The sequence below is a fragment of the Nelumbo nucifera genome, chromosome 8 (assembly GCF_055504915.1).
Source record: "Nelumbo nucifera cultivar China Antique chromosome 8, China Antique-T2T, whole genome shotgun sequence".
Lineage (NCBI taxonomy): Eukaryota > Viridiplantae > Streptophyta > Magnoliopsida > Proteales > Nelumbonaceae > Nelumbo > Nelumbo nucifera.
In genome coordinates this window covers 6,909,998-6,926,840 of record NC_142656.1, presented here as the reverse complement: position 1 = coordinate 6,926,840, position 16,843 = coordinate 6,909,998, and the positions used below count along the sequence as shown (strand labels likewise).

General features: G+C 36.4%; 1 protein-coding gene across 1 annotated transcript; it reads left to right on the top strand.

Moving 5' to 3' along the window:
• The first annotated feature begins 2,390 nt into the window (after positions 1–2,390).
• LOC104588227 (uncharacterized) lies at positions 2,391–4,589 on the top strand. Its single transcript, XM_010246072.3, has 3 exons — positions 2,391–2,714; positions 3,409–3,538; positions 3,699–4,589. The coding sequence occupies exons 1-3, from the start codon at positions 2,579–2,581 to the stop codon at positions 4,387–4,389; spliced, it is 957 nt and encodes a 318-aa protein (XP_010244374.1). The 5' UTR covers positions 2,391–2,578; the 3' UTR covers positions 4,390–4,589.
• Positions 4,590–16,843: the final 12,254 nt, after the last annotated feature.

Genomic DNA, 16,843 nt, shown 5'->3' with positions numbered 1-16,843 from the left:
AGCTTTAGGTTTAATAGAAAGTTGGTTAGGTTTGGGTTGGTAAATTTGGATTTTGATATTAGTCTCGTTCTAGTCCAAGGTCTATGATTAGGGTTGGTCTTAGATTGGCCCTTAATCAGATTCAACCAATCTGAGAGGGTTAAAAGGGTTTTAAAAATATTGAAGATGAAATAGAGGGATTTAATGGTGGAGAGGAGATGTTATAAACATTGACTATTTAAGTTAGAAAGAGAGATATGAAAATAATTGTATTAGAGAAGACTTTTTGGTGAGAGATTAATTAAGATGCTTAATTTAAAAGTTTTGCTCCTCATCTTTTAGTAAATTTTTTAATTTTTCGCATGTATGAAGGAGTGAAGGGATGATTTGCTGTGAGGCTTGTGGTGAGAGACCTTTCATCTTCCTACACTCCTCTTTCTTATATAGATATAGATATAGATAAGAACATTATAAATAGAAGGTGAGGGATCCACTTCCTATTTTGTTTTCTTTAGGCCATGTTTGGGAGGAGACCAAATCAGCCCCCCACAACATCCCACAGTACATCCCCGCTGTGTATTGGAAATATCTCCTGATGATAATTTCATAAATGATGATGTCATCACTGGGAGATGCTCTCATTACACGGCAGAGATGTGCTGTGGGACATTGTGGGGGACTGATTTGAATTCGTTTGGGAATGTTTAAAAAATAAGTGCTTATTTGGATCATTAGGCACTTATTGGTATTTGGGAAATAAGCCTGAAATAAGTGTTTATTTTAAAAATAAGGGCTTATTTTTTATACTCAAATTTTTAGCTTTTTTTAAGTGCTTATACAATAAACTCTAAAGTCTTCGTTCCTTATCATTTCATATATTATAAAAATAAAAGGTATGTGGAATGTGGTGTAGGTGTTACTCTCTTATTTGGCTCAAAGGTTTCATTCCCAATTATATATGTATAGGAATTAGATATTGGATTGGTCTGATTCTGATATGTATGTCACATTAGTCAGAAAGATATGTGGTGTGGATCTTATCATGATTGGCCTGGTACCTCTATAATTGTAGACAATTTTGTTAATTAATTCTTTGTGGAGTTAATCTAAATCTATATATAAAGTCAGTCTGTGGTCTCTAGACTGATTGTTATGGGACATTAATCTAACATAAGCCTTTCTTGACTTTATCTGCAACCTTTAAAAGTTTCTTCTAACTTTTAATTAGTTGCCTCCAAGGGTCCCCTAGTTATAAGACAGTCTGGCAAATTGACAAACTGAATATGCAAAATTACTTTTCTACCCATCATTGATTGAGTACCCTTATTCACAATGTGTATATATATATATATATATACATATAACTTTAATATATAATTACATTGATTGAGCTTTAAAAAAAAAAAAAAACTGTTAGAGTTTACAAACGTCAATGAGAAAGCAGGGGAGAGAAATACACCATTCCCCATCTCTCTGCTGATCATATGCTTCCAAATTAAGGACCCTGAATATATGTAGGACTTCTGAATAAACTAATCACTAAAGAACAGATCAAACGGTGCCAGTTCAATTAATGATCCTTTAGAGATAAAGGGACTATATGATCCTAGCTAGCTTAGTACCTTAGTCGTACAACCACTTGTAGAGAAAGTGGAGAGAGATTGGTTAAATGTGGCATAGGGTCGTCTAATATCCAAAAATTAATATTATTTAGTATTTACCTTTGAAGTTTCAAAACAAATCAAAGCCCCTGTGTATATACAATGAGATGTGGACATTATTTTTCCAAAACACATGTGGAGAGGACCTACAACCAGTCTCATTCACAGAGCTCAGCCCAGGCCACACATGTCCGGATCTGATTGTTGGTACAGCACAGATGATCCACACTCCTAGACCAAGGCCCCCTGATAACAAGGGTGCTTGAATATTCCACTGGTACTGTGGTACTACTACTGAGTACTGCTGCAGGCAAGAGAGAGAGAGAGAGAGAGAGAGAGAGTATTTGAAGGAGTATGTATGGAGGTGAAGGTGGATCAGTATACCGAACAGCTAGAACCCCTATTCCTAATTAAAGAGTAAGACACAATACATGAGCTTAAAAAGCACATGACCAAAACAGAAACAGCCAATTTGATTGATAAAGAAAGTGCAATGAATATCATGATAAAAATCTGAGGCTCAAATCAATTTGGTTTTAGATGAGTCGTGCATTGTCCCATTCAATCACTGGCACTGCCTCTCCCAGTCTGAGACGCGGTAAAACAAAAATTAAATCTGACTCCAGAACTTGTATGAGTGAAAGAAAGAAAGAAGCGTTACTTTTTATTTCATGTACCATGCGGTTGACTGGGCTCTGCAGCCTGCCCAACCGGAAAAAAAAAATTATACAAAAGAATAAAATAATAGGTGGTGGTAGTACGTAGTCAAGCTTGTTAAAAGCTCTTTTATCTTTAAAACTGCCAACACCCCGATTCCGTCTCTCCGGCCAGGAAATATACATACAAAGGGGTAAGGAGCTCTGATTTGAGTGATTTCCACTCCACCGGGCATCGGATATATTATCATCTCTCAGTGAGAGCTAATTAAGCTAGTAACCATGGGACGAGCTCCTTGCTGCGACAAAGCCAATGTCAAGAGAGGCCCATGGTCCCCTGAAGAAGATACTGCTCTCAAGAACTACGTTGAGAAATATGGCACTGGTGGTAACTGGATCGCTTTACCCCAGAAAGCAGGTCTCTTTCTCTCTCTCTCTCTCTCTCTCTCTCATGCTTTCAATCCATTTCATCAATTTCATCCTTTCCCATTTCAAAACGACATCAACTAATGCTTTTCTCTTCTCTGTATCCTAAATCAAGCTTTGCTTACACACTTCACAATCTTCCCCCTTCTCACTAACATGGAATGGCAATGGTGTTCTGTTTTCGATCCGTTTCTTAATTTACACACTTCTCATGCTCCCAGTTCTTGATTTCTCTATTTTTCTCTCCAACATCCACCGAGGGCGTTTTGTTCTATTTTCCTAAAGCAAATTGACTCAATTCCTATTACCCAAATTGCATTTTTTTCTTTCTGAAATCTTCATTTTACTTGTGCAATTTATTCTAAAGCGTAAATCCATTTCATTATTTATGCGATTTATTTTATCTTGCTTAATTTAGTTTCTTCCACTGGAAAAAAACAAAAAGATAGGGTGGGTTTATATATACTCATGAGTTGCATTGATCCGATTTTCCGAAACCCAGTTCTTAGTTTGCATTGGTCTCTCCCATCCGATTTTCTCCGAGTATCTAGAATTTAATTTGTGTTTCATCCAATCCTCCCTATCAATTTCACAAATGTTGTTTTCTTGTCTCTCCAAAATAGATTGCTTTCTTTCATTTTGTTTCGTTCCAGTTTTTACTTAAAGGATCTCATTTCCTATTTCAGGCCTTAGACGTTGTGGCAAGAGCTGCCGTTTGAGATGGCTCAATTATCTCAGACCAGACATCAAACATGGAGGTTTTACTGAAGAGGAAGATAACATAATATGTACTCTCTACAATAGCATAGGAAGCAGGCAGGTTAAATCAAGTCTTCTTTTTTCAAAAAAAAAAAAAAAAAATTATTTGTTACTTTCTTTCTCTTGTAGCATTGTTTAAAAAAAAAATTACTTGTAGTTAGTGTAATTGAATTTATCTATTTGTTTATTTATTATCTTCTGTATTTGGCTTAATTAGGTGGTCTGTGATAGCATCCCAACTGCCCGGAAGAACAGACAACGATGTGAAGAATTACTGGAATACCAAGTTGAAGAAGAAGTGGCTGGCAAAGAAGAACGGCCTCAACAGCAACAGCAGCATCACAACCACCGTCAATAGCAATAAAGCCAATAATAACAACATGGACTTCAGTTCCACACCATCTTCTTCTACTTGTCTAACTACTAAAACCGAAACTTTCGATTATGACTTCTCCACTTTTCTCAACACAAGCTCTACAACAGTACTACCTTTTTCGACTGGAGGTGGGTTAGGACACGACGTGAACTCCAACAGAAAGATTCCCGACCCAACCCACTTGTCTCTGCCGGCGGGACTCATGGAACCATCGGAATTAGGAACCAGCAGAAACAACAGTTACAGTGTTACATCATCTCAAGATGTTTCTGGTCTTTCAGCCTCACCGTCTGTGGGCATGGAGAACGGCTACGGCACATGGTCCGGCAATGGCGGTGGTGATGATCAGTATGGGTTGTTTATGGATTTTGGGTCATCTCCGTATCATCTTCTCAATGGATTTGGATTTCAAGAGAAATACAATGTCGACGAAGCAACTCCATATTTAGCCAACACTACATATACAAATTTATTGGCTACAGTTTATGAGACAAAACCCCAGGGGCTGTATCAAAGTGTTTCATTGAAATAGTTGAAAAAGACAAACATCGAAAGATCAAGTGATGAGAAATAGTAACACACAGCATAGTAGTTTTTATTATTTTTTAGATGTGTTTTGTTAATAGGATCTTGATTGTGTTGATAGTTAGAAGACATTATTATGCAAATGACATTTAAATCATGAATGGAACTGGATTTTGCTTTTAGGTATATAGATAAAGTTCATCAGTACTTGTGGGTTTTCTTTTGCATAATGTTTTCATGGTGGAACTTGATATATAGTACTTTGGTTCTGGGTCTGGATTAACCCTTATTTTTTAATTTGTTAATAGATAAATTTTGGTGAATAATGCATAAATGAAGAGGATAGATGCGCTCAGCAAAACTGTTTTCTTGTGGGGCTGGTCACTGGTCACTGGTCACGAAAGTTGCATGGGACGGCCAATTCAAAGCTGAAGTAAACGTCCCCATCAGACGCTAACCCATAACCACAAAGGTATGTGGCGTTTCTTAGAAACTTCGCCCAAATGGTCATTGGAGAGTCATGAGCACATTTTCTATACATACATACATACATAAAGAAACAGGAATTAATTATGTTTTCATCTAAGACTATGTTTGGTTTGGTAGAAAATAAGAGTTTTTTACAAAATAAGACAAGTAAATGTTTCACTCTTATTTTCTATATTAAACCAAACACGGCTTAAGGGTTCAAAAATAAATACCCCCAACGTGCTTTGACCACGCGATTGATCATAATTTGCAAGACCATGTTTTGTAAGGAAAGATGTATTTTCACCTCTTAAAATATAATAACAGTATGGCCCATGCATTCACCGTCCATTTCGACATCAAAAATCACACTTTGGGAAGACATGATATTTTCTTAGATAACTTTAAAGAGCAACTTAGGGGCAGTTTGATAAATAGTTGAAGTGGATGAACCGAAAAACTTATTATTTTGATTTTTAGGCCCTGTTTGAATAGGTTTTTATAAAGTACTTTTGTATTCTTGAAAGTATAAAAGCACAAAAAGTACCATATAGTGTTTGTATTGTATATTTTGTGTTTCTGTTTTTATACAATGTGCTTTTGGCAAAATAATACTTTTGTTTTCGTGGTCACACGTGACCACCCTCTGATCCAACTCTTGGCCCTATCTCCGTTTGCCGCTATTAGAGTTACATTGCCATCACCATCTCAACCACCAAATCACCAGAAACCCTCACCAAAAGCATGGAAGAACATGCTTTTACCAAATAGGAAATGATTCTTTTGTTCCGGAAAACATACTTTACAAAATTTTTTACCAAACGGTTTTCAAAACAAAAACACCAATGTAAAAACAATTATTATATTTTATACTTCAGAGCTGTTAAAAATACAAGTGTACAAGTCTACCCAAACTGCGCCTTAGTGAATAAGTTATTATGAAATAGGTTGTGGCTTCCTTAATGACTGAAGCTGAAATTGGATAGATTATTATATTCATAAACATTTTATTCACTAACAAACAAAACAATAAACCATTCGATTCAGCAATTATTTCAGCTTTTATCAAACAGCCTCTGCTAACAAAGTATTTTACAAACTAGGTGTGATCCATTAGTTTGGTGAAGGTTTTAGGCTGGTATTTGGTATTGATAATTATCAATAAAGGAACCCTTTATATGGCTTAATCCATGTAAACTCTAATTGTGGGGGCAAATGACTCTACAGCAAGCAAGTGTTCTTGTTTGCAACATTACTATAGACAAATAATATATATATATATATCTATATTGGTCGTTCTTTGGTAATATGAATCACATACATGGAAGCCATATGTCACCATTGAGAAAAATGTCTTCACGGTCTAAACACCCTAGACTTTAAGCACATCATCATCATCATGATATATATATATATATATATATATATATATTGTCTCAGTAACAATCCATTCTATTAAGATTAGATTTATTAAATAGAGATGATGATATTTATCCTGCTAAATGGTATAGCAGAGATGTTACGGTAGACCCACGAGAGAAGGCTTGTATGACTTGTGAAACAGTAGATTAAAAATTTGTAGGAATCTGAGTAGCATCCTCATCTTCCTTATCCCACCTATCTACTACGCATACGTTGTGGCGGGATGGATAGACAGCACGAATCTCTTTGATCAACATCAAAGGTTGTTCTCTCTAGAAATAAATAATTTTATAGACATGCACTACGATAATCGCAAGTATGCTTCAAGTTAAACTAAAGAATTCAGGAATTAAGTAATATCGCTAACTTAATTAATTAGACTGGGAATCGCAAGGCTAAGAGAGTAATTAAAAATACACATAAATTTGTGTAAATGAGTGTGTATTGCTTAATTCGTTACAAATTAAGCTGCAGAGAAAAATCCACTTGTCATCTTATGGTTCATTGTTTAAATTAATGATCATGAATATTCGATCTAATTGTTAAAATTAATGTGACTAATTAATTAAAATCATATTCTCTTTCTTAATTAGCTGCTTCTGCTTCTTTCATTTTCTTCTTCTAATTTGTTCGGAAAGAGACTATTTGGACACAGGCGGCGGCGTCTCCGACACTCTCCGACGACCAATATTACCAACTATTCAGATATCACCTTTACGACTAATGAAATGACCTCTGTACTTGTGCTTATGACATATTTCATCTATGAGAGCGAATCAAAATTCAGACAAATGGAATTTGAAATTAGAAGTAGGCACCAAGAAAGGTGATAACCGCGTGGTACGATCTCTAGACTCTACAACTCTTGGCATATTTGATTCGATCAACAATTAGAATTCAAAGCCTTGTAGCCTGTGGAGGCGGCTTTTATTTATTTTGGATTTTAATTTGTGGAGTGTTTTAGTGACAAAACATGCTTTTTAGTTTTTATCATCATCATCATCATGGCCAGATGCCCATTTCATCTATTTGCTTTTGCATCGCGTGACGACAAGAAAGAGTGCTTACTTAGAAAAAATGGTGTCATAGAGTCAAGCCCTAGGCCTAGTGAATGACTACTCTCACCTCACGCAAGCTTTTTCTTCTTCCTCCTTTACTTTTCTTCCTCGAACTTTCCTTTTCTCTCTCACTCTCTCTCAAGTCTCAATGAAGATTCTCTCCTTATTAAATGCCTTAATATTAATTAATTGGGGACTTGTTTGGTTTCTGAATTATTATGTTTTATTCAGTAGAATATGTGGCCATAGCTTAGGTTCTTCATGTCATGGCTGCTTCTTGATATCGGTGTATATATAATACCTTAATATTTTTTAATTAGTGTTCCTAAATAAAGCTTAACTACGTTACCTACCAAAAAGTCGGATGCTGGAATTTTCATTTTTCAATTTGGTTTGTTCGATGTCATCCTCATCCACACACACATTGAGTCATTTTTCAAGTCTTCATACTTGCCAAGTACCTACTACTACCCATCCGTTGAATTAAAATAAAATGAATACATAACTAACCTACAATTAAGCCGAAAACGCTCAGCAGCTAGAAGTGCGTCATTCGAATATTCTCTAGTAATACTTCACATCAATGATGATCTCCCTGCTAATTAATAATTAACTAATGTGATTCTATTACGATAATTGATTAGTATCTTCACTAAATCTAATTAATTTAATTTGCTCCTTCTAAGGCTTAATTTGTTGAATACAAAATATCAATCATGACCTGAGCTCTCACAAAACCCAGCAGTCCCATGCAGTAAGAGAAGAGATTCTCATGCATCCAGCTGAGGAAATTCAGCCCACCACTGATGACCTCAATACATTTTATTTGACTCTGGACAACTGAGATGAGCCCATTGGGCTAAATAGAACAATTAGGTGCCATGCCATAACATAAGCTCCAGTTGCTTTTATCTTATGAGAACCCAACTGCCAATAACACCACCGCCCACTTGCTTCCCCGGGCAAAGCAATTTAAATTTTAAAACAAACACTTGAGGAGGTTGAGGTCTCGGCCCACTACGTAACCATCTTAGAATAATTAATCTTCATTTATTGACTAAAACATCCAATTAAGACATGGTTATATATATATATATATATATATATATATATATATATATACAGACAGCGCAATTACGGATCATCCAAAAAGTCAACATGACATAAGTTATATAATATGGCAGTGTCTCTTGGGTCTGAGGCCATATATAGTTAACTCAAATTATAGGTACCGGTGCAGAACTAGCCACGTGGCAGAATCATGGTCCACCAATTGGATGGGTCCAAAACAAGCTAAAACCGGCCTATGCTAGTAACTAGTTCTTACCTTGCATCCAGATTTGGTTGATAACCTGTTCCTATCTGATTAAAACACTTGGTTCCAAGTCAATGAATTTGTAAATGGTCTAACTTCAACATTTCAGCTTCCGGGAATCAGCAATTGTCAATCTAATAAAGACATATTAGCTAAAGAAAAATGACAAAAGAGTTCATCAGTTGTCTAATCTGTTGAGATTTCCAAGCTAGCTTACTAATTAATCGGATTGTTTGAAAGCCCTTAATTTGAAGTTTGCATAGTGTCTGTAATCAGTAAGAGAATCCCTGCTTAATTAAAGGTGGGTGGGTGTGGAGTTCATTCAATTTTATATTTTGGAGGGCCACCACGCACCCAGCTAATTTCCTACTCGTATTTTTGACTTGGAGGCGTCGGTTTGATGTGTTGGGTTACTACGATTTGTTGTACAATTAATACACATGTTAAACAGGTCAATGTTTTAGATGCCGCGTATTTATTTTGCTTAATCTACCCGCTAAGAGTTTGGAATTTTGGAATTTGGATTGATAACAATTTAATCACTTTTTTTTTTTTTCTTGCATTCGTGTCGTGATTCTCTTTAACATGTAACATCGCATTATATAATAAACACAAATTAATTAAAGGACATATTAATTTATGTACACGGGATGATCAGGTAATGATTGATATTCGAAGTCTCATGTCTACTTATGGGCTGGGCCTCGGTTGAAAAAGCTAGATTTGGGCCTGGCAAATTTGTGTGCTGGGCGGTCCTACCAGCTAGGGATTATGGGTACTGAAAGAATTACTATTGGGGTGTTTAAATAACATGTTTAGTTTTGTTTTTGAAAACAAAAGCAACTGCTACATCAACAGAATAACCCTTAAGTAGTAAAGAGAAGGAAGGAAAAAAAAAAAACGATTTTGTCCTAAACTTATGATCATTTTACCATTTCTTTGGGCTTTTACTTTTCGTTTCTCAACCCTGCTCATGTCCATAAAATCCCTTCAACATAAGCACCTACTTTTGTGAGGAAGTGTTTATTTGCTTTTTAGCGTACAGATTGACTGGCTTCTCTTCAACAAGAGTTAAAGGGGGTCTGCTCTAATATGAGTTCCCTCGGGCGTAATTTTAAGAAACTAAGGCTCCACGTTTGGTTAAAATAACATTATCTTGTTTAAAATTAAATCAAAACTACAAAATAAAAAAAAGAAAAAAAGAAACACATTTTTCATTGTAAAGTGTTTTTTCTGGTTTTCAAAGATCACAAGACAGAAATCTATTTTTCAGAAACCCATGTTCTGCTTTGAAGGTTTGAGATTTTAAAAAGCACAATATATTCAGTGTAAAATTTATAGTGCAGAAATTGCCCCGTAAAATTGAAAAGAGAACAAATGATAAAGTATAACATCACACGTGACATTTAACGTAGCTAAAGTCTTTAACCTGATTGTTAAGTATAATTTGCGAATTATAAATCAATCAAAAATAAATAGATCATATGATATTCTTTAATGTGATTGATTACTTTTATGATTTATTGTATAGTTTTTAAACTGTAGTTAAACTCTATTTTTTTCTGTTTTGATATACTTATTAGACCCTATATTCAGATAAAGTTTTTAACCAAATAGATTTTAGTTTATCTTAATCTTTAATAGGTTCATAATTTTAATTTTATTTTTATTAGTTTGAAATCAAAGTCTATTTCGGCTTTCAAAGAAATCTGTTTAAATTTTGGTTGGAATAATTCACAAGAGCTCTAAAGCAGAAATGAATATGATTAAGCGAGTACACATTTTGGTCACAAGATAGAAATTCATGTCAACCTTCTTCAAACGAAAGCATTTTTTTTTTGGTCTGGATGTAATAGGCACGTTAAGTAAGTATAACGAGTGAGCACGTAATAATTGTGTGACACATGTCTTAGTTAATGTGCCTTTCATTCAAACGTTTTTGCTTCATTAGACAGAAATTGTCCATTATTTTATTATTTTTATCAAAATAATTAAAAAAATAATAAAAAAGAAAAACCTAAATGTATTGAAATTTGGGACTCATTTATATTTTTCTTTTTCATTATTTTATTTTTAATTATTTTGACAAAAATAATAAAATAATGAATAATTTCTGTCTGAGGAAACAAAAACATTTGAATGAAAGGCACATTAACTAAGACATGTGTCACACAACTATTATGTGATCATTCATTGTGCTTACCTAACATGCTTACTACATCTAGAACCTTTTTATTGTGCCACCGCATGATCTGCCACCCAATCATGATTAAACACATCAGTTTTTCATTCGCACATTCTTTCTAACAGATTTTTAAAGTCTGTTCATTGGTTTAAGAAATAGGGGTGTTTTCCTCGAGTAGACTTATAATATGCTCCATTTTTACTTTATTCTAATTAAGTACATACATGTTCCAAGACTGTATTTTTATATTAAATTAATATTCAATTTCTTTTCTTATTCTTGTTTTTTCAAACAAAAAAAAAAAAAAAAAAACAAATGAACCACTAATTATTAATTATAGAGATGTTTTTTCAAACAAAAAAAAACAAGCCACTATAGCCGTACATTGGGAATATCTCTCCATTAATTATTAATTATAGAGATGTTCTTGATGTGTGGTTATAGGATCTTGTGACCAGTATCTTTTTGTCAGCGGATCTGTACTCTCCAAATCTACACTTCATGCCCATACAGGAGCGCTGATGGTACAGCAACTTCTAGCTTAATTTCTGAGGTGGACCCAATACTAATAGCTTAATTTCTGAGGTGGTCCCAACACTAACAGTCTAATACCATGCAGGGAATGAGATGTTCTCCATGTGTGACTATGATAAATATAGACAGAATTCTCGTGGATCGAAGATCCGGACCCTATCTAGAGTGCTTCAAAGTAGTTGAATTAGCTTAGCTGAATCATACCCCTCCCAAACAGGCCCTTCTATTGATGAGAATCTACCTTTTGTGCCTGGGCCCTGGGTACACAGGGCCTGTAGATGGGTAAAGGGATGCATTTGGGAGGAAAAAAAGAGTTTGGCTGTTTGCAGAAAAAGCCTCGGCTGTTCAAAATCGTCTTACCATGGGTGGGGCTTTACTTCATTCCTACAATTGTCGGAGGAAAGAGAGTGTCTAACCACCCATTGGCCCTTTGATCTAAGGGTCCGTTTGGCTTACAGTCATATAACCGGAATCGGAATGTTTTATTCACCTTTCCTGTTTGGTTCAGACTAGAAATGGAATCGAAATCAAAATTGACTACAATAGATTCTCATTCTCTGGTAGGGGGAGGGAGTGGCAATTCTCTCAAATGGGGGAATGCCATTCCACCCAGAATTGGAATGGGATTCTAATTCTGCCCAACCAAACAGCTGGAATTAGAATAGATCATTAGATTTCGGCTCCTAACCCCTGTTCTTGCAAACCAAACAAACTGTAAATCTTAAAACATAAATTCTAAACCCCTAAAATCCTAAAATTGAAGTGTAAAATCCATTTAGTTGTATGCAGGTCCTCGGACAGGGCAAGATCCGATGTTATATCGTGTTAGGAATAAAATAGTATTTTCCCCCAATATTCTTTTAGACAAAAAAAAGCAACGGACTCGATAGAATAACATGTGATGCGCAGAATGCTCCCAAACAGCCCACGGGCTATTTTCTCAGCATTCACACAACGTAATTTCTGTCTTAGGCTTTGTATGGGCCCTTAGTTGCCTCTTATTGGACCCACTTGTTTTGTGAGGATTTCTGAGGAACGGTGCAGGTAGTCATGGGTAACTTGTGTTAAATTAGAAAGAGGCAATATGGGTCCAACCAGAATATTAAGACACACAGAAAGGTGTCTTAATAAATGTACTGGGTGCCCATTTTAGCGATCCAACGCCATGACACCATTCCGTTGAAGCAGCCAACAAAAGAAAATCCAGGAATCATAATTTGATCAATACAGAATTAATGGCACACACTAGTACTCACGCATTGTAGATTTGTAGTTTAGTTTGCAGGGGAACAACATAATCACTCATTCTGTTTATGTATCAGTCTCTTAGCTTGCAAGCAACTACCAACTCTTTCCATATTACTCACTCACTAAGTACTCATTAAAGTAATTCCACAGCCAAACACAAAACAATACCACACATGACACATTAAGCTTCCAAAAGTTGAGAATCATTCTCATCATGTACTTACTACCTTGCCGAGGGACTCATTTCAGTTTGAGGATCCACTGGATATATCCCAAACGATTTACTTGATTCTGTAGTGCTGTCCTCTTCTCCCCTCATTGTTGGTTCAGGAGCCGTCTCAATTGCCAAACACTTCCTTAATTCTATTATTACATCGCTCATGGTTGGCCTTTGGATGGCATCTCATTGCCATGTCAATAGCTTTCCACACAGAGTTAACGGAAAAATCTCCCTGGAACCTTTGATCCACAATATTTCGTATTTCCCCTGTTACAAGCTTAGGACTCACCCATTGGACTATATGAATCCTGCTGCCAGAGCTTTTTGTTATTGCAGTTCGGCCTGTGATTAGCTCTAACAGAACTATCCCAAAGCTATAAACATCGCTCTTCTCATTCAACTTGCTAGAAATGTAGTACCTGCAGCATTATATATACAAATACAACAAACCCTTTCTTGTCAGCTAACAATTCATCATGCATACAACAAGTCTTGAATAATTTCCCCTTGTTGATTAATTTATTCATTATTAAGTTAAATTTGCACACTTACTCGGGATCAAGGTAACCTGGTGTTCCAACAACTGCAGTTGATACGTGAGATCTACCTTCAACTAGAAGATCTTTGGACAGCCCAAAGTCAGCTATTTTAGCTTGCAATCTTTCATTTAGTAGGATGTTGGCTGATTTCACATCTCTGTGAATTATGGGTGGCTTGCAACCACTGTGCAAATACTCCAATCCTACAGTTCATTTTTTCATTATCATCATCACCAAGTTTTAGCATGAAATCAAATTTAATAAGTGCATATATATAAGTCATTTTCCATGTCTTTCTTCGTCAACCTTGTGCTGCATCGACTGCTATCCCAAGTCTTTCCTCCCAAGTCAAGGCATTTGTATTTTTATCTGCTGGTACCATAAAATTGCAGTCAAAATCTAATGAAAAGGTTCCGTTTTGATACAACACCGGCCGATAATACTTAACAGGGAATTCCATTAATGGAAGTATGATACGATTGATACCTGACAGACGCTTCTGTAACTGTAAGCTTCCATTAGCCATGTACTCGTAAACGATTACCAAGCTAGTACCTTCGTCACAGTACCCAATGAAAAAAGCCAAGTTTCTATGTTGAACTCTCATCAAAAGTTGAGCATGCAATTCCAATTCCACATGGATGTATTCACAACTATTTGATGCAGTTTCAATGAAATTGTAGTTCACTATTTGTTGATCATCTCCTCGATCGTGATATATATAGTACATAGAAACTTGATTATTGTATCAAAAATAGCAAGCCTCTGTTCGGAACTCCTTAAACCCTTGAACCGAAGATGGGGAGAGCACCTTGACTGCAACTTCAGTGTCATCGTTCAAGTAAGCATGGTAAACGGAGCCAAACCCCCCTTTTCCGATGACCCTTTTGAAGTTGTTAGTCATATCCAGAATCTCATTGTATGTAAATCTTTTATTCCTTTGGAAGCTGCTGCTCTTATTCAAAACCTCATTACTTCTAAGTTGTTGATTTGCAGGCTCAGGAGTAAACCTGACGTCTTGGTTGGAAACGTGAAACAGCTCTGTGGCTAATGGAATCGTTGTAAAACCAACCAATATTCTAATTAGTTAAGAAAAAGAAACATTTACCTGTATGTCATGCAAAATCAATCTCGAGTGCCCTAAAACATAGCTATATAAAACCTACTGTATCCTGAAACTCAAAACTTTCTGAGTCGTTTTGTATATGGAAATTGCATTTCATCTGCTCTAAAAACCGAAACCAGTAAAATTACAAATACTTCATTCTTGAACCGTAAACTAAATAATGATGGTGATTGGGCATGCTTGAGTTAGAACTAACCACCATGAAATGTTTATGTCAGTAGATAATTAGACCTTACCTTTTTGTTTTCTCCTTTTTAATGTCCAAGCACTGCAATCAATATCAAGATGACCAAAGAAGTGTTAAAAGGGAAGATTCTGGATATTTTCTATATTAAGCCTGGTCAATATCTTGTATATATCTTCCTTTTATATTTCAGAATTGTAGCTAGTCATTTCCCTTGATTCTTGTATAACTGTGTATATATAACCGTATAATATCAATACAAGAAAGTAAGCTTGTTTGGCTCTCTGTTCTGTCGACCCTTTTGCTATTCTTTTGCTTTTCAGCCTTCTGCTATCCTTTTGTTTTTCATGGTATCAGTGCAGGACTAAGATCCTGACTCAATCATCGCTGCACTCTATTCCTTCGTGTAGCATCTCTTCATATTTTCCGTCTTCATGGCCAACGATAATATGACTCCTACTCTTGGCAAGATCAATGCTGATTCTGGTATATCCAAACCAAGAATTATTATTACCCCCACAGATATCTTCAATCCTTATTTCCTTCACCATTCAGCTCATCTGGGTTTGGTCTTGGTTTCTAAACCTTTGAATGGAGACAATTATTCTGCTTGGAAGAGGGCTATGACACTGGCCTTGAATTTCAAGAACAAGCTATGTTTTGTCAACGGCTCAATCAAGGCTCCTTCAGAAGAAGCCGATCCTGAAGGTTATGCGACTTGGTCACGATGCAATGATATGGTCCATTCCTGGATTATTAACACTCTCAGCCCAGAAATCTCAGACAGTGTGATCTATTATTCTTCTGCTCATGAAGTTTGGGAAGATCTCCGTGAGCATTTCTCTCAAAATAATGCACCTCGTATCTTTGAGATTCAGCGAGATATTGCTTGCCTTCGACAAGAACATCTCTTTGTCTCTGCTTATTATACAAAATTGAAGAGCCTGTGGGACGAATTGGCAACATATTCAGACATAGCATATGGGGTGCAAGCTGATCAGCAAAAATTAATACAATTTTTAATGGGTTTGAATGAATCTTATAATGCTATTCGCGGGCAGATTCTCCTGATGAATCCGCTTCCTTCTGTTCGTCAAGCCTCCTTTTTAGTCAGTCAAGAGGAGAAGCAGCGACACCTGAGTTCAACCCATTCCGACGCAGAATCCAGTGCTGCTATGGTTGTGCGTAATTCGACAGAAACAGAGAAGACTAATCCGCCTTATGGTTCCCAAACCCGATTAGTCGATTTCCCAGCGACACCTGAGTTCAACCCATTCCGACGCAGAATCCAGTGCTGCTATGGTTGTGCGTAATTCGACAGAAACAGAGAAGACTAATCCGCCTTATGGTTCCCAAACCTGATTAGTCGATTTCCAGCGGTCACAGGAGTATGGCCAGCGTCGTTTTGATACTGATAGACGACGCTCAGGTTCTGGCAGAGGTAGACCTCAATGCACGTATTGTGGTGATAAGGGCCATTGGGTCCAGAAGTGTTATCAGCTACATGGGTATCCACCAGGCCATCCAAAGGCAAAGAATACTTCAGGCTCAAATCAGTTCGGCAAACCAGCGGCTAATCATGTTTCAGAAGGCTATTCTAAAGAGGAAGGAAAACCAATTGTTGGGATATCCGAGGCTCAATTGCAGCAGCTCTTATCGCTTCTTAGCATAAAAAATGAGGGGTCTAGTCCTCAAGCTAATGCTGTAACCAAACCAGGTTTGTCTAAGATCACTTCCCGTAATTGGAACATTGATAGCGGTGCGACGGACCACGTATCTTCATCATCTAAATTGTTTTCACACAAAAATAAAGCTTGCTTGTTGCCTTCTGTATTACTGCCTAGCGGACAAAAGGCTAATATTGTTGCCAAAGGATCCTTGCCTCTGAATTTTGTTTATTCTCTACATGATGTATTATGTGTGCCTACTTTCCAAGTTGATTTGATGTCAGTCAGTCGTCTTACAAGAGGTTTAAATTGTTCAGTGACATTTTTCCCTTATTGGTGTATTTTGCAGGATCTGGATACGAAGAGGATGATTGGTTTGGGTAAATAGCGTGACAGGCTATATTATTTAGTGGCACTAGCGACGAAGAAATTTACCAACCCCTCATCATCCACCAACCTGCAATATCACCACTTCTTCCACTGACCTCTGGCATC

Bases quoted from the DNA above. Each gene is read 5' to 3' on its own strand.
- LOC104588227 (XM_010246072.3), top strand. From the start codon at position 2,579: ATGGGACGAGCTCCTTGCTGCGACAAAGCCAATGTCAAGAGAGGCCCA. The intron at 2,715-3,408 runs GTCTCTTTCTCT...TTCCTATTTCAG, and splicing joins CGCTTTACCCCAGAAAGCAG to GCCTTAGACGTTGTGGCAAG. The intron at 3,539-3,698 runs GCAGGTTAAATC...TGGCTTAATTAG, and splicing joins TACAATAGCATAGGAAGCAG to GTGGTCTGTGATAGCATCCC.